The sequence below is a fragment of the Myxocyprinus asiaticus genome, chromosome 24 (genome assembly GCF_019703515.2).
Source record: "Myxocyprinus asiaticus isolate MX2 ecotype Aquarium Trade chromosome 24, UBuf_Myxa_2, whole genome shotgun sequence".
Classification (NCBI taxonomy): domain Eukaryota; kingdom Metazoa; phylum Chordata; class Actinopteri; order Cypriniformes; family Catostomidae; genus Myxocyprinus; species Myxocyprinus asiaticus.
Genome location: NC_059367.1, coordinates 13,080,151 through 13,105,108, shown reverse-complemented (window position 1 = coordinate 13,105,108; position 24,958 = coordinate 13,080,151). Strand labels below are relative to the sequence as shown.

Below are 24,958 nucleotides of genomic sequence, written 5' to 3'. Positions count from 1 at the left end.
ATTTTGTATGTAGCATGTCTTTTATATGATTTATACATGTTAAAATTAAGAATTGTTTTTTTTTTCTAAATGTTTGAATATTTACAGTTTTGTCTGACACATTTTTTGTCATTTTGCACATTATTTTCATTGACTAAAGTTATATGCCATTTTTGTTAGAGTAAAACTGACTTGAATGAATGTTAAATGACAAAATATTAACTAATTTTCATCAAAAACCAAAACTATGACTAAAAACTTTGTAAAAAATTAACACTGCTTTAAGCCTGTGGCTCAAGTGAATCAGTGAATCATTTATATGAACAAGTTTATTTGCATGAACCGTCCAAAGAAATGACTCGCTAAAATGAATCAGAGTTCTCAACACTAAATATAAAGGAATCGTTTATTTTAACCGATACATTTACACGACTGTCCGAAAGAACCGTTTCACTTAAATGATTTGGTTTTCCCAGAACTACATGAGAGAGAGAGGACGGTTTAGGGGAGCGTGTTTGATAAGTTCCTCGTCTCCATTGCTGCGTTCGCAATACAATGCGTCAAATGTAGCATTTTGCGACGCTGCACAGCTACTTATAAAATTTAGCTTGTTACTGAAAAAGCTGCACTATGGTGAAAATAGCTGAACTACTGTCACGCTACTGAAAAAGGTAGTTAAGTTAGTAATGTCGCTACTTTTAGTCAACTATTTCCAAACACTGTTGAATTTTAGCACAACTGGAACACTGTATTGACCAACAAGCATCCAAGACCAGAGCTATCCATTTTATAATATCGATTGTACCATTTTGATTAAGAGATGAAATTTACCTGAATTAATCTGGCATTATTTTGGAACAACGCTTATATTAGTGTGTCATTAAAGTGTATTCATTGTTTGTTTATGATCCCTGCAGTTGTTTCACGAGGACGGTGAGTGCTGGGTCTACGATGAGCCTCTTCTGAAACGACTAGCATCACAACGATACTGAAGCAGTTTCCAAAATCACAGAGTCTAGAAAAAGAACTCTTGCAAACCACTTTTCTTATTCAGCCTGGGAATGACTAAATGAACCCTTAAAACTTTGCATTTTGAAGTTTGAATGAATGACAACAAGAATATATGAACTTAAATCAACACAATTAGAAAAATCTCCCTGCTCGCTAGATCAAAACTTCCACCTCTTTACCATCCCTTGAGGATTAAAAAACACCACAAAGACACAGATGCGATCAGAAGCCCTTTAGCAACAAAACAAACAAGCGCTCTTGTCTCAGCAGAGAAGAACGATCCCAGGTGTCTCTTTCTCGCACTCCAGAGGGGTCGAGGTATTTTTATCGAACAAACTCTGAAAACTACAGCGTTCTGAATCTCAGGGAAGCAGAGAACTGAGGATTGAAGGCTGTATTTCCTGATGTTCAACAAGCCTTAATGGTGGAACCACAAAAAAATACATGTAAAATGAGAACTTTTCACATACTGCTAGCTACAGCTATTTATATATAGAAGATGATATATTCTTGTTTTTCTTTTTCTCTAGGGCAATAGTAACTGTTTGCAAATACATACTTGACACAACCAGTCCCTTTACGTTCCACTCGATAATCTCAGTTTTTCTGTTTGCTCACGTTTATGGAAACTTTTCCACTGTTTCATACATGAAATCTCACATAGGGGGACCAACGGTGAACCCTAACAATAAAATGTACCATTTACTTTTTATGGTTGAAAAATTTGAGACGACTTGTTGCCATGGCTAAAGTCCATTCCAGTGTCTGTTTATTTTTTATTTTTTATTTTTTTTTGAATGATTTTTGATATCATGCTCTGTAGAGCCTCAGGGAGGCTGTTTTTTATAGATTGCTGCTTGGTATATCCACATTATAATTTATCAACTCAGTATAAAGTTGGACTGTCCAACGGGAAATTGTAATGGTGCACAATAAACCATTCAACAAATCTGTGCTTATCCCAATGAGGTTAAGCTACGTTAACGCAAATTGCCCTGCAATCTTTCTTTCTGTGAAATGTCACATTTTAATCCAAATAAATATGTTTCAAATAGTCATGTATTACAGAGATTGGATTCTCTTTTCCATCCATCCATGAGACATTCCTACCAATTTCACCATGGTGAAAATCTGTGACATTTTAAAGTTACTATACTGCTTTTAAAGGCAATAGAATAGGTTACCAATGTGTTAAAAATTACTCATATGTGAGGAATAAGAAAGCCTGGCTTGTTGCTGTGTTTACACTTAAAAACGTTGGAGTGTATTATCCTTGTTTTCAGAGTTGCATTTAGGGTAAAACAGGCTATGTATAACATACTATTATGTCTACAAATGAATCTGAAATTGAGGCCTTGCCGTATGCAGTGAAGTTCACCTTCGCCTAGTGTTGCTTTGCAAGAGCAATACCAACAAACTTTTTGCCTGACAACGATTGATTGTACCATCCATGTATCAGAATATAATATTAAATCTCAGTGAGACCAAATTGTGTGAGATGGTTGAATGCATTTCTTGTTACAGAGTACAGATATTTCAAATATTGAAACTGAATCATGCTTTAGTTACAGCTAGTATTTTGAATGAACACTATATTTTACTGTGCCTTGGTTTGTTTTCTATAATATTTACATTTCCAAGAATTGTTTATTATTATTATTATGATGATGTCATAACAGGGAATTCATACATGTACCCAAGTAACTTGCCTGTGATGCATACAAAGCTGTGTGACGGCCACATGAGATAATGCTTGGTGAACAGTGACGCTGATGCAAACTGGATAAAAATCACATTCTTGCAGGTGACCATCATTAGCATTAAAAACAGATGTAACCTGTTGTAATCATTACTGACTAAATAATATTAAAAATTTGGGGCAGCAGATCCTAGTTATTACTTTTGCTGAAAAGCCTTGAAACTGTGAGCACAAATACTTGGTGAGAATGAGAAACACTGAAAATTGGGCTTAAAAACAATCTGTAAAAATCTGAGAAAATTAAAGCCACTAAGTAAATCTCTAAACAAGTACCTACCTATGAGTCCAGCTGTAAATAGGTCAAGTTGTGTCTGTTTGCAATGTCAATATTAGTGGTGCCTCTAACCACCTGTGACCACAGAACCTTTCAGAGGATTTTACAGTCAGTAGATGATGAAGACTGCCTTCAGGTTCATTTTTAAAATCAAAAGTTGTTTGTTACAATAGTTAATGGACTATAAACTAACATGAACTAACAATGAACAATTGTAATTTTATTAACAAAGATTAATAAATGCTGTAAAAATATATATTGTTCATTGTTAGTTCATGATGCCTAATGCATTAACTAATGTTAACAAATGGAACCTTAATGTAAAGTGTTGCTATCAGTTCTATCAAAAATAATGCTTTTATTGGGTTTGTTTAGAATCTTAATGGCACAAAATTGGGTTACAATACCAAAACATATATTTATGTATAACATATGTAGAACAATTTATTTATGGATAGCAAGTCAGTCCACTGGCGGCCATCTTTGTAACGCTCCCGGGGAGCTATGTATGTAAACAAACTTGCCGATGATACCCATTTATTTTTGAAGAATAAAAATCAGGTCCCCGTTATTCTAGAGGCATTAAAAATTGTTTTCTGATGCATCAGGTTTAGACTAAAAAGGTATCGGACTAAAAGCGAGATTATGGCTGTACATCAATTGGAAGAATTAAATATATGTGGAATAGAGGTTAAACAGGTGGTTAGATACTTAGGAATTTTGATTAGCAAATCGATTTCAGAAAGAATGAAAGATTTTACTGCACAGAAGACAAATATATATATATATATATATATATATATATATATATATATATATATATATATATATATATATATATATATTGTCAACTGTTGGCTCCAAAGAAACTTGTCTATTCAGGGTCATGCACTGATTTCTTAGGCTGCAGGGATTTCTAGACTTGTGTACCCTTCACTGGCCCTCTATGTAGATTCTAAGATGTGTGATGCAATTGATAGTATTTTATTTAAATTTATCTGGAGAAATAAGAGTATGTTAAAAGGAAAAAAAAGATTATTAGAAGTTTCTTGGAGGAAGGGTTAAATGCTCTAAATATTAGCACTATTAACAATATCTTTGGGGCCTGGGTAGCTCAGTGGTAAAATACACAAGCTACCAACCCTGGAGTTCGCTAGTTCGAATCCCAGGGCGTGCTGAGTGACTCCAGCCAGGTCTCCTAAGCAACCAAATTGGCCCGGTTGCGATGGAAGGTAGAGTCACATGTGGTATCCTCCTCGTGGTCGCTATAATGTGGTTCGTTCTTGGTGGGGTACGTGGTGAGTTGTACGTGGATGCCACGGAGAATAGCGTGAAGCCTCCACACGCGCTATATCTCTGTGGTAAACGTCATAAAATGTGCGGATTGACAGTCTCAGAGGCAACTGAGATTCGTCCGGATTGAGGCAAGTCACTACGCCCCAATTGGGAACTGGGCATCCCAAATTGGGGAGAAAAGGTGAGAAGATAGATAAATAATTAAAACAAATAATAATCATTCTGGTGATGTATATAATTACAGTGAATTCATTAATATGTTTGGGATAAACGTTCCTCTTAAAGAATATTTTAAATTTGTTCATTGTATTTCCTCGAAACTACTTCATCTCATAAAAGCAGAGAAAATGTATAAACCTGTAGTTAGTTCACTTCCAGGTCTTACCGTTGGGGTCATTGACCTCAGGGATTAAAATGTTATAATTTTATATATTAGAAAGATCTTAGCCAAAGATGATAATATCTTCTCTAGTGCTGTTAAGTGGAAGCAAGATTATCCTTTGCTTTCTATTCAGAAGAAAGACATCAATAAATATGTAATTCCAAACAAAGCTAAAGAGATTCATTATGTAAGGGATAATCCACGACTAGGTGTGTGTTAAACGATTTTAAATGCATGCCGTGGAGGCGAAGAACCTATGGTATAAAAAGTAATGCATCGTTATTATCCCTTTAATGCCTTTTTGCAAAGAGGAATCAGAAACAATCTCACACCTATAAAATTATACATTTGTTTCATAAAATTATTCAAATACGTGATGCTATGGTCTTGTTTTTGGATTGTGATACCGGTTCATTGGCTATTGACAACACAATTAAAATTCTAGCCTTGTTTGGGAAATATCATATACATAAAGCAAAATGTATGTCAAATATGCCAAACATTAGACTATTTTCCATTGACTTAGAAATCTTTTATGATTCATTAGTTTCCAGTGTTGGGTAAATTACTCTAAAAAGTAATAAGATAATTTGAAATTACAGTGTAGAATGCACTACACAATGTGAAACTGAACTTGAAATGTTAATTCAGCAATAAAATATTCCAAGGTTAAAAAAATGTCTATGGACAACAAAATGCTGTTATCCTTCATTTAGACTGAAGGTATAGTAGGCTGTTCCTATTTTGTATTATATAAACGACATAAGAATTACTAAGCATTTCTGCCCAACATATATGTTATGGCCCGAGAGAGACATGTAATGGTGATGAAAGACAAATGCCAAATGTTTTGATAATTGAAAACATGCTTTTGTTTTTGATTTAGGTTTAATTCACTGCATACTTATGCTTAATTTTACTGCCCCCAAAAGGCAAAAAGCAGTAGTATTTTGTCAATTTTAAATTATTACCAAAATAATGGGTCTCTGTCTGTCTTGTTAAAAGATGGTGTTGCATCAACTATGTTCAGATTCAGGGAAAACAAAGACTGTTTTTTATAATCCAGTTTAAATACTTAAGTGTTGGTGTATAATTTGGCTTTTTAGGTCAGTCTGGTCAATTATTGGTATGTTTAATGTTCATTTTTATTCTGCTGTTGCTCTAGAATTACTATCGAATATATTTGTGCACAGGGTTGGGGAGTAACGGAATACATGTAACGGGATTACGTATTTAAAATACAAAATATAAATAACTGTATTCCACTACAGTTACAGTTTAAATCATTGGTAATTAGAATACAGTTACATTCAAAAAGTATTTTGATTACTGAAGAGATTACTTTGCATTTTATTGTCATTTGTTTCATTTAATATTTAGTCCTTTCAGATGGAAAACATTTATACATATAAATGATGCGATCCAAAGTGCATTTTAACAGCAGTGAAACACTTTCTTATGATGTGTTACATTCATATGAGCAGACAGAGAAGTAAGTTTGAAGTAAGTTTGGAGCAGAAGAAATAGAAATAAACCTTGTGTAAACTGTCAGCTTTACACTAAGCAAAAATGTAAAGCTTATTTTACAAAGAGTTTTTATAGTCAAAACAAGTGAAAAAATCTCCCAGTGCTGAAGAAGTAATCCAAAGTATTTAGAATACATTACTGACCTTGAGTAATCTAACGGAATATGTTACAAATTACATTCTACAGCATGTATTCTGTAATCTGTAGCGGAATACATTTCAAAAGTAACCCTCCCAGCCCTGTTTGCGCATTTGAGTTGTATTAAAGCTACACAAATGAGTGGCATGCATATAATATTTTGATCTATACATACAGAAAGTCATATTCACTGTGTTTCTGTCGTTTCATCTAACCATAAATTACACCACAATTAAGATTGAAACAGTACAATACAGCAACTTAAACAACTTTGGTAATCACATTGTTCACAAAAACTAGGTTGTTAATAGGATGCCTGACATTTAGCTCAACCAAGATCTGCTTAATAAACTACCCATCCGCAATGAAACACTGAATTAATAAATTTAATCGCCAATATTAAAAATGTCAAAAAAGTGATGGGCAAAAAAATAACCATTCATTCAAAAGACATTTAGAAATGTTGTCAACACTTTCCATAAGCTGCATTTTGAAATGATAGCGTTAAACTATAGTCCTAAATTAAAGCTGTTACACCAGTCATGACCAACCCCAGTGATTTTATAACAGGAAATAACGGAAGTAAACCAAAGACGACATTCTAGAAGCTTGGTTTTATTTTAAAACATGTTCAGTTTGACCTTTTTGCTAACGCTTTTAGCAACTATTACATTTGTGCTTTTATTATGAAGGTGGAAAAAAACTTCTTCCCCTCAAGAACGCGAGTGATTGGCTGCTGCCAACGACAGCCCTCCCACTTCCGGTTAGTTTGGTAGATACTTCCTGCTGCTATTGACTGCTGCCAGCTGCCGATTTTTCTCTGAACCCTTACTATAATTTCTCAATTATTTTAATAGAAGTGGCCCATCTCTGCTAAATAATCTCTGGTTAAACACAAATTAAAAGTCATTTAGACACTCATTATTTTGATGAGAGCTTATCTAATGTATACTAAATGTAGTACTCAACTGCTGTTGTGATACAAACTTGCATAGACATTTGGAAAATATAAATATTATTTTTCTCTCCATTAGTCAACTACTACTACACCAAATGGCAGAGCCGCGCCACCTGGTGTAAATGAATTGCACTATTAAGTGTAGTTTTTTTTTTTTTTTTTTTTTTTTTTTTTTTTCAAGAATTTTCCCAGAACTCATTGCGCAGAAATCCTATAAAAAGCAAGGCGACACGTTCATCCGGTCTCATTCAACCATGGTTCGTCCGGAGGTAAGCTGGTAATACTTGCTCTTGCAATATACCTAAACATGTTAATTTGTACTTTATTCTTGTTAGTACGTTTTGATGTTAATGATTTTGTTTATTCTATGTTTAAATTGCGATGCATTATTTTATTTTTTTCAAAGTGTATTTGTTCAGAATGGGCTTAACCCACGTGTTACAGGCCTCAAAAAAAAAAAAAATTGTACTGTGCTTTTGAGAACTTGTTTAATTTGCACGCTCTTTATTTAAATAATCATACTTTTGCTATTTGACGTAATTGTCAGCTCTAATTACCGTTATTCATTCATTATTAGCCCACGTGGTTAGGGTAATGTTAAGCATAGCTTAGCATAATTTCATGTGCACTTTATGACGAAAATTTATGTTGGTAGGGACATCTGAGAAATCCTGATGAATACCAACAGTTCTGACATGTGCAACTGCTATATTTTGCATGCATTTTCAGTCTTGCTTTTAAGACCCACGAGATAACGTTTTCTTTATTTTTCAGATCTGATGTGTTTGTCTTTGCTAAAAGAAATGAAGAACAGGTATCTGAACCTTTAATCATGAGCCATTGTCTAATTCTGTGTACTTAAGCCTATGATGAATAAAATGAATAAGAGTAGTGGACAGGAGTGATTTCTGATAACTTTTTTTTATTCTGAGGCTTTGTGAATTTGCTTAATGGAAGGTTTAAGTGCACTAAGCCTGCATGCATTTGTAAGTTGTTTACAGGGACTGAGAAACTGAATTCTAACGTTTCTGATGTGTGCATATGTTGTGCATGCAGCTTACCTTGCTACTTGTAAGAACCATGACATTTCTGGTTTTCCAGGTCCAATGTTTGGAGGTCCTTGATGGATGATGAACAAAAGGTACATGAAATCATGAAGTCTATTCTGCAATGAGTTCTGTATTTATGCCCGTGATGAATAAAATGAATAGGAGTAGTGGACAGGAGTGATTTCTGATAACTTTTGTATTCTGAGGCTTTACATTTTGTCTCTTTGATTTTTAATGTGTAGTGCAGTATTTCAATGCCAGTTCTATTTACAGGGATTGGGAAGGAAGCTGGAGCAATGTGTCCCACTCTCAAGGTATCTTAACTTTTCAGTATGTATACATTAGTGCTTGAATGCATATGATGACCCTATTTGCTACTCTTGAGTTCAGGCTGATGAAATTGCAACCACCTAAATTTAATCTGAAGCACAGCATTTGCATACCTTTTTATGTATGTCTTGCATTTTCTTGGTTTAAGCTTTACCTTTTTACATAGGTACACGTGTGCAATGTGGCTGAATTGAAAGGGTGAGTGTTGCCAAAGAACTATGCCATCTTGCCACAGTCTGTCACTGTTTATGATGATTGTTTTATAAAACAATGGGAATCTCTCTGAATTAGACTGAAAGACACATGCATACTGAAACAGTGCAGATTTGTAGACCGTTGTCGTCGTCTTTGCTCCTATACTAAGTTTCACTTTCATTGCTGCAGGGTGCTCCAGAAGCAAGCATTGGATGCATGAAGTTTTTATCAGTGAGACACTAGTGAGTACTGATTGATGCGTTTTAATAAATGTGATGCAAATGATGACCGCATAGTTCAGCAGAAATTCCATGTAGAACACAGAGCAATGTCTTTCGCTCCTAGCTGATGCATCACTAGTTCTACTTTTGTGAATTTTGTTTCTTGGGTGGGTGCCTTACAAGTGTTTCTCTTTGCAGAATGGGCCCTGTAGAGCAGCACACATTCCTGGTGAGTGTTTTAAGGTTTGGAAAAACGTAATGGTCTGAAGACTTGATGTGAAATGATGACCGCATAGTTCAGCAGAAATATCCATGTAGAACACAGAGCAATGTCTTTCGCTCCTAGCTGACACATCAACATTCAACAAGTGGTGTGTTTAAAGTCTAGTTCCTTGTTTGAAGTCTCATTTTGGTTTGTGCAGATCTTTAAGTTCATCTGTCTGTGGGAATGAATAGTCCTTCAACTGGCACACTTCTAGGTAAGTTTAGTCCACTTTTGACCTGGTACCAATTTTAGTCTTTAACTGATGAATTTGAATCAGGTCTCTGATCTGGTTGAGGACATGAATAATTTTCTGATTGAGACTAAGGTTAACAACATTGAGTCCCTTTTAAACTGAGCTTGGCATTAATGGCTTTCATGTTTTAGGGCTGATGACCAAGGTCATTTCAGAGGGGACCAGCTGGGAGTGTTTGTAGCAGAACCCATGATGTCATGGTTCTTTTTGTGATGGTAGCGTTCATCCCTGTTGACCAATGCAAGTATTTTGCATATTTCTTAATTTGATCTTTGCATGACCATTGTGATGACTTGTATCCACTGACTTTGCCATGGAGTATGGATATTAGCTCTGGCTGATCTGGTTGATGACCTGTATATCCTGAATCTCATAGATGTTCTTTGTTCTAACAGGTGTCTACTTGTTGACAGGTACAAAAGCTTTGGGCATTCCATATGGAAGTTGAATACGATGTGTGCTGCTTTCAGGTTGGTTTGTCTGCAGACATGTTAAGTGCTCCCCTTCATTTTGGTTCTGTGATGCTTTACAAATGTCTGAACTGAACACTTAATGTGGACAGCATTTTAACTGATTAACCTTGATTCTGGGTTGGGCCAAAAATTGAGTGTGACCAATTAACCACCTACAACCGGCATTTACAGGTATCAGGTCTTGGCCATGAGGATGCCTTCTGGAAGAGTTAAGGTGCGACTCTTAAAATTTGTCACAGATTTTGTTTCTATCAACCTATGATGACTCGATTCTGCCAAATGAGTTTGCTGATTATACTCCTTCCGTTCCATTGTCTCTGAGGTTGATTTTTAAATTGGTTACTTCTGTTGGTTTTTTGTTTTTTGCCTGAAATGTCCATTTATCTCTGCAGGATGTTTCCTACACTTAATGACTGACTCTACAAAGATGACAGACATCATTTGGTTCTCATGTGATTTTGGGCTAGTCCCCTCTTGTAAAACAGTTACCTTCTCTGGAGGTCTTGAATGATCCAATAAAGTTTCATATTAAAGAGCTGTCTGTTTTCTGAGTGTTTATATCTGCCAACTAGAGGCTTAATTTGACAATTTGTTAATGAATCTGATGGCTTGCCTATATGCACTTTAAATGAACAAGCTATCCTAATCCAAAAGAATATTTAAAGTTGAATACAAGTTGAGCTTCATTGACTGCATTTGTGGCATAATGTGATTTACCACAAGATGAGTAGTCCTGCCTTTTTCATTAAAACAAAATCAGGGTTACAGTGATACATTTACAATGGAGGTGAATGGGGCCAATTTTATTTTTATTGGCATTAATGGAGCTTAATTTTATGAGCACTTTTCAATTGAGTGGTTTTACATGGAGCCCGACTGATAAGGGATTTGAGTGATTTTTAGAGGGTGAAGATTTACCAATAATACAGAATGAAATCAGACATGGATTTTTCATAGGGGTTTTTTTTTTTTTTTTTTTTGCACCAATATGACTATGCAAAGGTACTCTGAAGGCTGCTTTAAATATTATCAGAATATTTGACATTTATACGTGGTCAACAAATTCTAGGAATAAACTGAATTAAAATACAATAGCTTAAACATCAGTATTTCTGTTTAGTATCGGTTAAATGCAGACTATATCAAAACTGCCAGTCAATTATTAAGCGGTTACCACTGAGTCAAGGGAAACCACGGCAGCGGTGTTACACCGTATTCTGCAATGGAAGTTCAGGGGAAACTTTCAACGGAAGAAAACCAGACTTTTAAATATTAAATTTTATAAATGTATAAACGGAGTTGTTCGGTTTAAGGGTGCACCAAACTGAATCCTGAACAAAACCGTTTGGTGAATACATATTTACACGTTAGCTTCCAATCAGCTGACAACAATGAAAGTAGCTAGCTAGTTAGCCATAAGCTCGTTGTCACGGAGTAAAAGATGGACCAGCATTGCGTCTCACCAACTGGGTCATTCTTCATTTGCGGTGGCAAGTGGTGTCCCTCTACCTTGCAACATTTGAAAAACTTTTTTGTTTTAAAATACATATTTGAGTTTGAGAGACTGCATGTGTAACAAAATATGCATGTTCCCCCCATACCTCAGAGAGGTATCATGGAATGTAATTGCAACAATATAAAATTAAAGTGGTTATAATATAGATTTTATTGCACATGTACAATTTAATTAAATTGTTTTAAAAAATACATATTTTGTTATTTAAAGAAAAGTTGTGTCCCCCAAATTCATGTCTGTGGTGTTACAACAATGGATGTCGCCCCTTTAAGAAAAGGGGGAAGTGTTTTTGAACTACTTCCTGTGTGTAAAGGTCATTGCAGGTGCTGCTTGTTCTGAGGAGTGCATGGTGAGTACATTCTTATTAATTTTCTGAAAGATAGCTACATTTCTGGCAATTTCATGTGTTGCACTTTATTAGTGTCTGTGGTGTTATGTTGATAACTTGCAGATCTCACATATTTTAATCAAAATTTTGATCAATAGAGTCTTATTAATATTTCCAAAATGTCCCCTGATCTTGAAATCATCATGATGGCAGCCTCCATTTTAGAAAAGTATGGATTTGTGCTAATTTGTCTGTGGTGTTAATGTCTTTCCTGGTGACACCACAGATGCCACAGTAACTCCACAGACAATATACAACCAGAAATGTTGTATTTTTAATAAAAAGCTTACATTTTGCCTTGGGATATTCATAATCATATTTTATCACTCTTGTCAGGTATGGCAAGATTAACTGCTGCTGAAAAGCAGCATCTTTATAGACAGTGTAGAGATGCAGACCCAGTTTGAAGAGCTGAGTACCTGCAAAAGAAACAGCAGACCTATTAAAAAAACACTGAAAGCAAAAAAAAAAAAAAGACTGAGAATAGGAGATCTCTCAGAGAGGGGAAAGTGTGCAGCAAGGAAGAACTGGCAAGTATATATGGCAGAATACAGGGCAAGAGAGAGCAGAGAGCCTTGACTCCACCAGAAACACCATCAAGCTCAGATAGTCCAAGGAGTATACCCAGTACATCCAGGTCGGGTTTTAGGACAAATAAAAGGGATTGTAACTGTAAATCATATTTTGTATGTAAATAATTCAAATTATGTACTTAACCATTTGTAAGTGATGACATGTGGCTTAATTGTATTTTGAAATATTGCAGGCAAAAAATCCATGAAAAAAAGAAAATCCACCGAGAGAGAAGGCAATGCTACAGACAACTGAAAAAGCTGCAACAATCTTTTTGATTGTAATCTTACTTGGATAAATTTCATGATTGTTCAAGATTATTTTCATTTCAGTTTTATTTTTTAATACTGTTTTTCTCTAAATGTTGTTGTTTTATCAGAGTAGATTCTTCTTTTAATCTTACTCATGAGGAATTTCATTATTTTATTCAATAAATGTTAATTATTACACCTTTTATGCAATATGAAGTCTGTGGTGTTACTTCAAAACTTATCTGAAATGTATTTCCTTCAGAGCCATTTAATCTTGTAATTTAAGGTTTTAGACTGTAAAGTATTTTAATCTTTTAGAATAAAAACTATAAAGGTACCACAGACCATTTTTCATGTCTTTTTTTATTTTATTTATTTATATCAAAATTTCTCTTTGGCAGAAATAGAGGCCAAGATGAACAATTAAACATACACTATATTGCCAAAAGTATTCGCTCACCCATCCAAATAATTGAATTCAGGTGTTCCAATCACTTCCATGGCCACAGGTGTATAAAATGAAGCACCTAGGCATGCAGACTGCTTCTACAAACATTTGTGAAAGAATGGGCCGCTCTCAGGAGCTCAGTGAATTCCAGCGTGGTAATGTGATAGGATGCCACCTGTGCAACAAGTCCAGTCGTGAAATTTCCTCGCTACTAAATATTCCACAGTCAACTGTCAGTGGTATTATAACAAAGTGGAAGCGATTGGGAATGACAGCAACTCAGCCACGAAGTGGTAGGCCATGTAAAATGACAGAGCGGGGTCAGCGGATGCTGAGGCGCATAGTGCGCAGAGGTCGCCAACTTTCTGCAGAGTCAATCGCTACAGACCTCCAAAGTTCATGTGGCATTCAGATTAGCTCAAGAACAGTGCATAGAGAGCTTCATGGAATGGGTTTCCATGGCCGAGCAGCTGCATCCAAGCCATACATCACCAAGTGCAATGCAAAGCGTCGGATGCAGTGGTGTAAAGCATGCCGCCACTGGACTCTAGAGCAGTGGAGACGCGTTCTCTGGAGTGACGAATCACGCTTCTCCATCTGGCAATCTGATGAACGAGTCTGGGTTTGGCGGTTGCCAGGAGAACGGTACTTGTCTGACTGCATTGTGCCAACTATGAAGTTTGGTGGAGGGGGATTATGGTGTGGGGTTGTTTTTCAGGAGCTGGGCTTGGCCCCTTAGTTCCAGTGAAAGGAACTCTGAATGCTTCAGCATACCAAGAGATTTTGGACAATTCCATGCTCCCAACTTTGTGGGAACAGTTTGGGAATGGCCCCTTCCTGTTCCAACATGACTGCGCACCAGTGCACAAAGCAAGGTCCATAAAGACATGGATGAGCGAGTTTGGTGTGGAAGAACTTGACTGGCCTGCACAGAGTCCTGACCTCAACCCGATAGAGCACCTTTGGGATGAATTAGAGCGAAGACTGCGAGCCAGGCCTTCTCGTCCAACATCAGTGTCTGACCTCACAAATGCGCTTCTGGAAGAATGGTCAAAAATTCCCATAAACACACTCCTAAACCTTGTGGAAAGCCTTCCCAGAAGATTTGAAGCTGTTGTAGCTGCAAAGGGTGGGCCAACGTCATATTAAACCCTATGGATTAAGAATGGGATGTCCCTTAAGTTCATATGAGTCTAAAGGCAGATGAGCGAATACTTTTGGCAATATAGTGTATTTCTTTTAAATGAAACAATGAAACTGAATCCTTAAAGTTATTTATTTTATTTATTATTATTATTATTCCCTAAAATTGCATATACCTGCTCATTTTAGAACAAACCAGAATTTTACTTCAAATACTGGTAACACCATAGACATAAGTGGTTGTGTCACCAGTATTTGATTAAAGTCATTTAAAAATCTAAATGTCCTTAAGCTTCCATTTTACTGGATATAGCATATTAAACAAATTTTAAATGCATAGCAATAAATTGTATTATTATTATTATTATTTTTTTAAACAAGCATTTTTACAAATTCTGCCTCTCGTTTGCCACCCCAATTGAAGAATGGACCAACTAGGTAACCGCATGGCCTAAAATCAACACTCAACAGACACAATCCAACACCGCACCGTTGTCTGCTGAGCTGCAAAAAGATGCTCTGATGTTTACCTTTTAGTCTGCTACATTACTGACTGCACTGACAAACTATAGCTGGCTAACAGCAAAAAGACATGTGACATGGTTGTCAGGGACAAGGTTAATGTTATATTGAAAAGGGAAAATTATGGGGTCATTGTTTAAGTTTCCAGTATGTATTTCACAAACTAGTTAGCAATTTACCGCGAAGATACCGCTCAACTCCGCACCGCCTAACTCCGCCCTGTCTGCAGAGCCACCATCAGCTCAGAGTCAGCTCTGTAAACAATGGAGTCGGAGCGCGCTCTGCTGGACTAACTACGTTATGACACCAATTCTAAAACATTGTTTTCTGCATTATATGTTCTGAAAAAAAGTTTTCATATCTGCGCATATCGGTAAACATATACGCCGATACCGATATATCGGTCATGCACTATTTTACATTGTCTATAGTCATTTTGTGTTTATGGCGTTACATCGCCGTTTGCGCTAAGTAATAAAATTGGATATACCTTGAAATTTCTTTCACACTTACTGTTATTTGGCATACTGCTTGGATCTTGTGGCCAGATTTTTGAAACCATGAGTTTTTATTGTTGTAATGTGGATTGGGCCCCATTATCTTCCATTGTAAGTGCCTCACTGTAACCCAGATTTTCAACAATGACACATGATGTCGATTAAGCTTAATTTAACCCTACTGACCCTGGAATAAATGGAAATCCAAATAAACAAGTCCTCTTAGTCATAAAGGTAACGTTAATGACCTACGGATTGACGTTAACTTGGTACTTAGTATTTTGTTCAACAGTGCAGCACGCATACTTTGGTTAACATGAACATTCTGTTCTTTTTCGATTTGTTCCTTTTATTGGGTGGTAAATGTTGCTGTTATGGGGTGGGTGCATGTCTGATCAAAGCGGAGTACTCCACTGACCCGTGTTCAAATTTTAGGACGCACGTGTGTGTGTGTGTGTGTGTGTTGTTTTTTTTTTTTTTTTTTTAATTTATTTATTTATTTATTTATTTTTTGGCATTTATACACTTAAATGTTTAAAGCTTTTCCAATGATTTATATCTGACAAGAGGTATGATGCCCCAACAGTCTCTAAAATGACTTTTAAGTCATCACACTACTGAATGGGCCAGCGCTGAGGAAAGTAACAGGTACAATGTGACAACGACGTCTGCGCGATCTGGACAATAATTTACATTCGAGTAAATGCATAGCTACTGAATTAAAGATTTTAAATAGGAGAGATGTCATTTATACCCATTTTACCTAACCAAATAGAGATGTGAGCGTGCGCACCCCTTTAGCCCCGCCCAATTTAGAACTCCTTTCATAGCATTCTACCCGCTGTTCTATATGATGCGGCCTGCCGTCATTGAGATTCGGATGCTGTATATATGAATGGACCCTAGAATTACATCTAATAGCTCAATGTTACAGTTGTCGCATGATCTATATTTTCGTCGGCACCGATGATTTCAATCGGTATCTTACTCGCACTCCTGGCTGTTTCGGCTGAAGCGGATTTTTTTCACTTCGACAGCATTTCAAATGTTTCTACCTATTATTTCAATTACATCTATTGCAATATTTGGGAAGGGGACTGTCAGCCAAACCAGGATGATGGGACCCAACAAGGTAATATTTAGAGATTTTGTAAATTAAATGATCAAATACTCTGTTAATAGTGCAGCTAAGTATTAAATACATAATAATGTAAAATGTATACATAATGATAAAATATAATACATATATAATAATGTTTTTGTAAACATGAAAAAGCTAATGCAGAAATGAATACAAGTAGTGCATTATAGATAATATTATATATTTCCAAATATATTTAATACACTCTTCTCAGTGTCTACTGGGGACATTTGGTCAAGGTTTCCCCAGTACTACACTGGCATGCTGACTGCTTGGTACTGCAGCCTGGGTCAGTGCTGTGATTCAGGGGACTGTAGGATTACAAATAATATCACAGGTAAAACAATCAACATTGTGCATTATTTTTAACAACATCTGGATTTTTTTATTTACCACAAACCTGGTAATATCAGAAAATGTTAAAATTGTGATTTCCAGGCCTGGAATGTCACGTAAATAAATATGGAAATTTCTATAGCCAATATAATTTTTCTAGTTATGCTCCGGTCTAAATATTCCATTGGCTGGAAATTGCTTTTTGAGAGAGTGATCTCTAAAATAATTTAAATTCCATATCCAGTAATAAACAACTGAAAAGTGATGGAAATTCGTTGGTCAAAGGTGTGTGTGAAGAGTGGATAGGTCTGAAAAGAACTTCATAAATTCTTTGAGAAATTGATGCATTATCTTGTGGATGCATCTTTAGGTTTGGAGAGAAATCTTCAAGTTAAGCTCCATGGGCAACATCTGGCCCAGTCTGTGGTTCTGAAAGCGATTCAAGGCTTTGTCAAAAACCCTGAATCCAATAAACCTCTGACTCTCTCCTTCCACGGCTGGTCTGGGACAGGCAAGAACTTTGTGGCCCGAATTGTAGCAGACAACCTGTACCGGGACGGTATAAAGAGCGAATGTGTGCATTTGTTCATTGCCCCATTCCACTTTCCTCATGCCAGATTGGTGGACGTGTACAAGGTGAGCAAAGTTTGGCACAGTTAACATCCACATTGCTGCCCACGTCATTTTATCTGATTCAATGATTGTTGGTTGATTTACTAAACCTTTTTTAAAGTTAATCCATTATTTTTGGTTAGATTAGAGTCAGTCCTTAGTATAATGATGTGCTTTTATTTCTACCATAAGTCATCTGCTTGAATATATTTCATATATATATATATATATATATATATATATATATATAAGTAAAAAAAAAAAAATCCTAATGGTTCTTGCAACACAGCTCACCTAGGCAGTGGTCCAATACAGTCACACAGTTTGGGCATCTGGGGAACACGTATTGGACAACTGCCATTAGAAAGTATCAAAGCCATGGTACGATAGTATGATTACACAACTCAGTTTATAGTAAGAACATCTGATCCAATGAACAGAGAAATGTTAGGGTGCCAATGTGTGTAGTCTAAATGTTGAAATATATGTGTACACGTTGGTGAATCCTAGTCTTATGGTCAGTGTTTGTATTTGTGTGGTTCATTTGTGACCAGGGCCAGTTGAGAGAAGCCATTCGAGACATGGTTCTGCGTTGTCCACAGACTCTCTTTATCTTTGATGAGGCAGAGAAGCTTCATCCAGGTCTCATTGATGCCATAAAGCCCTACATGGACCACTATGATAATGTGGATGGGGTCAGCTATAGGAGAGCCATATTCCTGTTCCTAAGGTTGGTGTGTTCTTTACAGACCCAAAATATGTACAGAATAATTGTAGTCAAAGGTTCAAAAATGCAATGTAAAATATAAATAATTGTCATACTATAATACAAAATATTATTATACTGTCATAAACATTGTAATAAGAATCGAAACATTACAACATCGTAGTACTTAACCACTCAGTCAATGTGGACCCATTTGAAAAGTTTTATTTTATAATATATTGTTATTGACTATTTTAAAATTAATTGTTGCGTTAAAGGAATATTCTGGGTTCAATACAAGTTAAGCTCAATTGACAGCATTTGTAGCATAATTTAAATTTGTAGTGCCCCACCTTTATTTAAAAAAAGCAAAAATCGCCGTTGGTGGGGCCAGTCCATAAACATTAAAATACACATTGTTTCAAAGGTATAGCCACAAGATGTGAACATTATACATGCTAACATGATTTTAGTGTGATAAAATCACTCGTCATGGTAACAAAGTTGTAATATTGGACATAAGTTTACACTGAAAAGGTGAGCGATTTTATCACAGAAAGCTTGTTAACACATAAAATGCTTCCATCTTGTGGCAATACTTTGGAAACGGTGTGTATTTTTGTTTATGGACTGGCCCCATTCACTTCCATTGTAGTGCCTTATTGTAATTGTGACATTTAAAAATGCATGCCACAAATGCTATTGACTGAGCTTAACTTGTATTGAACCCTGAATATTCCTTTAAAATAAGATAATGCTGTATATAGAGAGAATTATATTCCTGTATATATACATATACACTCACTGAGCACTTTATTAGGAACACTATGGTCCTAATAAAGTGCCCAACGTGGTCTTCTGCTGTTGTAGCCCATCCGCCTCCATATTCGACGTGTTGTGCATACTGAGATGCTATTCTGTTCACTACAATTGTACAGAGTGGTTATCTAATTTACCGTAACCTTTCTGTCAGCGTTTCTGTCTGCAGAACTGCAAATCACTGGATGTTTTTTGTTTTTGGCACCATTCTGAGTAAACTCTAGAGACTGTTGTATGTGAAAATCCCAGGAGATCAGCAGTTATAGAAATACTCAAACCAGCCCATCTGGCACCAACAATCATGCCACGGTCAAAATCACTGAGATCAGTTTTTTTCCCCATTCTGATGGTTGATGTGAAAATTAACTGAAGTTCCTGATCTGAAGCTCCATATCTGCATGATTTTATGCATTGCACTGCTGCCACATGATTGGCTGATTACATAATCACGTGAATAAGTAGGTGTACAGGTCTTCCTAATAAAGTGCTTAGTGAGAGTGTGTGTTTATGTGTGTGTATGTATGTATGTATATATATATATATTCCTGACATTTAATCGTAGAAAACATTCCCTGTCTTTGGTCAGATAGGATCACTACTTTATTTTAAGAATGATAGTAGAGAGAATGATTTATTTCAGCTTTTATTTCTTTCATTACATTCCCATTGGGTCAGAAGTTTACATACACTTTGTTAGTATTTGGTAGCATTGCCTTTAAATTGTTTGCACTTGGGTCAAAACATTTTGGTTAGCCTTACACAACCTTCTCACAATAAGTTGCTGGAATTTTGGCCCATTCCTTCAGACAGAACTGGTGTAACTGTCAGGTTTGTAGGTCTCCTTGCACATGCTTTTTCAGTTCTGCCCACAAATTTTCTATCGGATTGAGGTCCGGGCTTTGTGATGGCCACTCCAATACCTTGACTATGTGTCCTTAAGCCATTTTGCCACAACTTTGGAGGTATGTTTGGGGTCATTGTCCATTTGGAAGACCCATTTGCGACCAAGCTTTAACTTCCTGGCTGATGTCTTGAGATGTTGCTTCAATATATCCACATAATTTTCCTTCATCATGATGCCATCTATTTTGTGAAATGCACCAGTCCCTCCTGAAGCAAAGCCCCCCACAACATGATGCTGCCTCCCCCATGCTTCACGGTTGGGATGGTGTTGTTTAGCTTGCAAGCCTCACCCTTTTTCCTCCAAACATAATGATGGTTATTATAATTATAATAATTATTATAATTATAATTATAATTTTTAATTATAATTTAATTATAATTTTCTTTATTTATCACACATTATACATTTGCACATATATGGTGAAATTCTTCTTTTTCACATATCCCAGCTAGGCTGGGGTCAGAGTGCAGGGTCAGCTATGATACAGCGCCCCTGGAGCAGATAGGGTCAAGGGCCTTGCTCAAGGGCCCAACAGTGGCATCTTGGCAGTGCTGGGGCTTGAACCCCCGACCTTCTGATCAGTAACCCAGAGCCTTAACCGCTGAGCTACCACTGCCCCTATTATGGCCAAACAGTTCGATTTTTGTTTCATCAGATCAGAGGACATTTCTCCAAAAAATAAGATCTTTGTCCCCATGTGCACTTGCAAACTGTAGTCTGGCTTTTTTATGTCGGTTTTGGAGTAGTGGCTTCTTCCTTACTGAGCAGCCTTTCAGGTTACGTCAATATAGGACTCGTTTTACTGTGGATATAGATACTTGTCTACCTGTTTCCTCCAGCATCTTCACAAGGTTTTTTGCTGTTTTTCTGGGATTGATTTGCACTTTTCGCACCAAAATATATTCATCTCTAGGAGACAGAATGCATCTCCTTCCTGAGCAGTATGATGGCTGCGTGGTCCCATGGTGTTTATACTTGCGTATTGTTTTTCTTGTACAGATGAACGTTGGACCTTCAGATGTTTGAAAATTGCTCCCAAGGATGAACCAGACTTGTGGAGGTCCACAATTTTTTTTTTCTGAGGTCTTTCATGATTTCTTTTGATTTTCCCATGATGTCAAGCAAAGAGGCACTGAGTTTGAAGGTAGGCCTTAAAATACATCCACGGGTACACCTCCAATTCAGTACACCTTCTATCAGAAGATAATTGGCTAATTGTCTAAAGGCTTGACATAATTTTCTGGAATTTTCCAAGCTGCTTAAAGGCACAGTTTACTTAGTGTATGTAAACTTCTGACCCACTGGAATTGTGATATAGTCAATTAAATGTGAAACAATCTGTCTGTAAACAATTGTTGGAAAAATTACTCGTGTTATGCCTAAACAACTTTCCAAAACTATAGTTTGCTAATATTAAATCTGTGGAGTGCTTAAAAAATAAGTTTTAATGACTTCAGCCTAAGTGTATGTAAACCTCTGACTTCAACTGTACAGGTGCATCTCAATAAATTAGAATGTCGTGGAAAAGTTCATTTATTTCAGTAATTCAACTCAAATTGTGAAACTCGTGTATTAAATAAATTCAGTGCACACAGACTGAAGTAGTTTAAGTCTTTGGTTCTTTTAATTGTGATGATTTTGGCTCACATTTAACAAAAACCCACCAATTCACTATCTCAAAAAATTAGAATACATCACAAGACCAATAAAAAAAACATTTTTAGTGAATTGTTGGCCTTCTGGAAAGTATGTTCATTTACTGTATATGTACTCAATACTTGGTAGGGGCTCCTTTTGCTTTAATTACTGCCTCAATTCAGCGTGGCATGGAGGTGATCAGTTTGTGGCACTGCTGAGGTGGTATGGAAGCCCAGGTTTCTTTGACAGTGGCCTTCAGCTCATCTGCATTTTTGGTCTCTTGTTTCTCATTTTCCTCTTGACAATACCCCATAGATTCTCTATGGGGTTCAGGTCTGGTGAGTTTGCTGGCCAGTCAAGCACACCAACACCATGGTCCTTTAACCAACTTTTGGTGCTTTTGGCAGTGTGGGCAGGTGCCAAATCCTGCTGGAAAATGAAATCAGCATCTTTAAAAAGCTGGTCAGCAGAAGGAAGCATGAAGTGCTCCAAAATTTCTTGGTAAACGGGTGCAGTGACTTTGGTTTTCAAAAAACACAATGGACCAACACCAGCAGATGACATTGCACCCCAAATCATCACAGACTTTGGAAACTTAATACTGGACTTCAAGCAACTTGGGCTATGAGCTTCTCCACCCTTCCTCCAGCTCTAGGACCTTGGTTTCCAAATGAAATACAAAACTTGCTCTCATCTGAAAAGAGGACTTTGGACCACTGGGCAACAGTCCAGTTCTTCTTCTCCTTAGCCCAGGTAAGACGCCTCTGACGTTGTCTGTGGTTCAGGAGTGGCTTAACAAGAGGAATACGACAACTGTAGCCAAATTCCTTGACATGTCTGTGTGTGGTGGCTCTTGATGCCTTGACCCCAGCCTCAGTCCATTCCTTGTGAAGTTCACCCAAATTCTTGAATCGATTTTGCTTGACAATCATAAGGCTGCGGTTCTCTCGGTTGGTTGTGCATCTTTTTCTTCCACACTTTTTCCTTCCACTCAACTTTCTGTTAACATGCTTGGATACAGCACTCTGTGAACAGCCAGCTTCTTTGGCAATGAATGTTTGTGGCTTACCCTCCTTGTGAAGGGTGTCAATGATTGTCTTCTGGACAACTGTCAGAGCAGCAGTCTTCCCCATGATTGTGTAGCCTAGTGAACCAAACTGAGAGACCATTTTGAAGGCTCAGGAAACCTTTGCAGGTGTTTTGAGTTGATTAGCTGATTGGCATGTCACCATATTCTAATTTTTTGAGATAGTGAATTGGTGGGTTTTTGTTAAATGTGAGCCAAAATCATCACAATTAAAAGAACCAAAGACTTAAACTACTTCAGTCTGTGTGCATTGAATTTATTTAATACACCAGTTTCACAATTTGAGTTGAATTACTGAAATAAATGAACTTTTCCACGACATTCTAATTTATTGAGATGCACCTGTATATATATTTATAATGTATATAATTTTTTATATTTATTTATATATGTGCGTGTAGATATATATACACACAGTATATATATAAACAGTATATGAATGAATGAGAGCAGTTGTTCAAACAACAACAACAAAATTTCTGTTTCTTTATTGCTTTAGCAATATTGGTGGTGCAGCCATCAATGAGGTGGCACTGGATTTCTGGCACTCGGGACAGAATAGGGAAGACATCGGCATGGAGGACTTGGAGCACCTTCTGCGGGCTGAAGCGATGGAGGCAGAAGGTCTGGGAGAAAAATAGAAGTCTAGGGCTAATCTTTATTTTGGTTACAAAAGGGCAACAGACTAACAGTGCAATTTTAATTGTAAATGCCTTGATTCCTATTCCCAAACTTATTATTTATCTTTGCAGGAGGTTTTGCCCAGAGTGAGCTCATGTCAGGCCATCTGATTGACTTCTTTGTACCATTCTTACCGCTGGAGTATCGGCATGTGAAACTGTGTGCTCGTGACGCATACGCAGCTCGTGGCCTTGAACCGGATGAGGGGACGCTGGACGAAGTGGCCAAAGCCATGTTGTATGTTCCTAAGGAGGAGAAGCTCTTCTCTGCACAGGGATGCAAATCAATTCCTCAAAGGATCGATTTCTTTCTACCATAACGGAGCATAACTGAAAATAAATGAACACAGTGTATACTTGAATGAAGAAAAAAAGAAGCTGCAGATATCTGAAATGCAAAATATATGTTATACAATATTGAAAATGCAGAAGAAATTCTAACTCTATACCTCACTCTTGAAAGTTAGAACAGGGAGAGTGGGGGCTTGTCCATGGCAACCCTACTCTAATAGTTTTTTAGTAAAATTTGTATCTACTTCTATTTTATCGATTTCTCCCAACCAGCTTTACAGTTTACATAAATTGGTCTGCACTAAGCAACGTAATTTTTTTAAAAACAAACAAAGATCGCAGTGACAGTAATGCACTTAAAATGGAAGTCTATAAGGCAAGCAGGAAGCACTTCGAATATTTCAAAAGTATAACGATAACGCTTAAACTTTACATGCGTTTGTTTGTGACTGGTCAGATAGAATCAATTAGCAACTCATGTCATGACCAGCTAAAAATGGGAACCCAGTTTCTTTTGCTTGTTCTTCATCACCAGTAGGCCTATACTGTTCCAGGAAGGGACATGAAAGGGACTTATGGCTGCATCCTAATCTGCATACTATTCATCCTAAATACTATGCAAAATTAGGATTACTACATCCCAAATCATAGTGCGTTGAAAATAGTATGCCAAAGATGCTGGTATACTGTTTCCAGTGGATTTGTGATGTATGCATCTGTGGGGTTTTTTTATTTTATTTTTATTAAAGGGCATGTAAAAAATAAATAAAAAAATAGCTAAAATGGTAAGCTTAAGATTGAAGGAATCATTGTTTTAATGGTATATATTTTGTTGCTTGTTTTAATGCACTATTGTTTTCACTAATACTGCCTGCACAAATGTTTCTGCGGTTTGCTCATTTATCAAATTATCTTGCCTATATTCACTTCTCATTGAGGCATAAAAGAGCCAGACAGTTTTTCCTTGTAAGGTAAGCCTTTTTATTATCAGCTTTTGATTTTACTCGCCAACCTTTGATAATGTTGCCGCTACTGAAAATAACCAGAATCAAGGTATGTTTAAACTTAACATAAAAGTTTAAAGGTCACTATTTGGTTTTTGAAAGAACTATTTTCAGTCACCAGCTAAAATGAACTACAAGTATCATCAGGCTATGATGACACAGGACTTCAAGCTTTGAAACTTGAAATTAAATTACTAAATATTCCATTTTCTGTTTATGGTCTGTTATTTTCAAGGAGTAAGAGTTCAAAGCAGAGTTTAAGTTCTGCATTTCAGTTTCCCCTTGATAACAG

General features: G+C 36.6%; 2 protein-coding genes, 3 long non-coding RNA genes and 7 other non-coding genes across 15 annotated transcripts in view; all 12 read left to right on the top strand.

The window, feature by feature from the left end:
• Positions 1-2,479, top strand: part of LOC127415251 (oxysterol-binding protein-related protein 9-like) — a 47,506-nt gene extending 45,027 nt beyond the window's left edge. For all 3 annotated transcript variants that reach the window (XM_051653924.1, XM_051653923.1, XM_051653925.1), the window contains one exon: positions 897-2,479. In XM_051653924.1, coding sequence (XP_051509884.1) covers positions 897-971 — 75 coding nt within the window. In that variant the 3' untranslated portion in view covers positions 972-2,479. The remainder of the gene's footprint in view (positions 1-896) is intronic.
• A 5,088-nt stretch (positions 2,480-7,567) lies between these two features.
• LOC127415264 (uncharacterized) lies at positions 7,568-9,882 on the top strand. Of its 2 annotated transcripts, none has more exons than XR_007892920.1 (9): positions 7,568-7,593; positions 8,099-8,138; positions 8,426-8,465; positions 8,647-8,687; positions 8,870-8,901; positions 9,088-9,140; positions 9,318-9,348; positions 9,542-9,598; positions 9,769-9,882. It is a non-coding gene; the product is annotated as an uncharacterized LOC127415264 (long non-coding RNA). The 2 variants fall into 2 exon arrangements; XR_007892921.1 differs by having other exon boundaries at positions 7,568-7,601; positions 9,769-9,876.
• On the top strand, positions 7,948-8,027 carry LOC127415507 (small nucleolar RNA SNORD74). The gene has a single exon (XR_007892951.1). It is a non-coding gene; the product is annotated as a small nucleolar RNA SNORD74 (small nucleolar RNA).
• Positions 8,186-8,259, top strand: LOC127415512 (small nucleolar RNA SNORD75). Its single transcript, XR_007892957.1, has one exon. It is a non-coding gene; the product is annotated as a small nucleolar RNA SNORD75 (small nucleolar RNA).
• Positions 8,511-8,582, top strand: LOC127415513 (small nucleolar RNA SNORD75). Its single transcript, XR_007892958.1, has one exon. It is a non-coding gene; the product is annotated as a small nucleolar RNA SNORD75 (small nucleolar RNA).
• On the top strand, positions 8,944-9,024 carry LOC127415505 (small nucleolar RNA SNORD79). Its single transcript, XR_007892949.1, has one exon. It is a non-coding gene; the product is annotated as a small nucleolar RNA SNORD79 (small nucleolar RNA).
• LOC127415508 (small nucleolar RNA snR60/Z15/Z230/Z193/J17) lies at positions 9,171-9,255 on the top strand. The gene has a single exon (XR_007892952.1). It is a non-coding gene; the product is annotated as a small nucleolar RNA snR60/Z15/Z230/Z193/J17 (small nucleolar RNA).
• LOC127415509 (small nucleolar RNA snR60/Z15/Z230/Z193/J17) lies at positions 9,391-9,477 on the top strand. The gene has a single exon (XR_007892953.1). It is a non-coding gene; the product is annotated as a small nucleolar RNA snR60/Z15/Z230/Z193/J17 (small nucleolar RNA).
• A 144-nt stretch (positions 9,883-10,026) lies between the features above and the next one.
• LOC127415265 (uncharacterized) lies at positions 10,027-10,647 on the top strand. Its single transcript, XR_007892922.1, has 3 exons — positions 10,027-10,107; positions 10,282-10,324; positions 10,503-10,647. It is a non-coding gene; the product is annotated as an uncharacterized LOC127415265 (long non-coding RNA).
• Positions 10,364-10,435, top strand: LOC127415506 (small nucleolar RNA SNORD47). Its single transcript, XR_007892950.1, has one exon. It is a non-coding gene; the product is annotated as a small nucleolar RNA SNORD47 (small nucleolar RNA).
• A 657-nt stretch (positions 10,648-11,304) lies between the features above and the next one.
• On the top strand, positions 11,305-13,036 carry LOC127415266 (uncharacterized). Its single transcript, XR_007892923.1, has 2 exons — positions 11,305-11,975; positions 12,781-13,036. It is a non-coding gene; the product is annotated as an uncharacterized LOC127415266 (long non-coding RNA).
• A 3,018-nt stretch (positions 13,037-16,054) lies between these two features.
• On the top strand, positions 16,055-24,870 carry LOC127415261 (torsin-1A-like). Its single transcript, XM_051653944.1, has 6 exons — positions 16,055-16,580; positions 16,804-16,926; positions 17,296-17,561; positions 18,092-18,267; positions 23,191-23,315; positions 23,444-24,870. The coding sequence occupies exons 1-6, from the start codon at positions 16,415-16,417 to the stop codon at positions 23,689-23,691; spliced, it is 1,104 nt and encodes a 367-aa protein (XP_051509904.1). The 5' UTR covers positions 16,055-16,414; the 3' UTR covers positions 23,692-24,870.
• Positions 24,871-24,958: the final 88 nt, after the last annotated feature.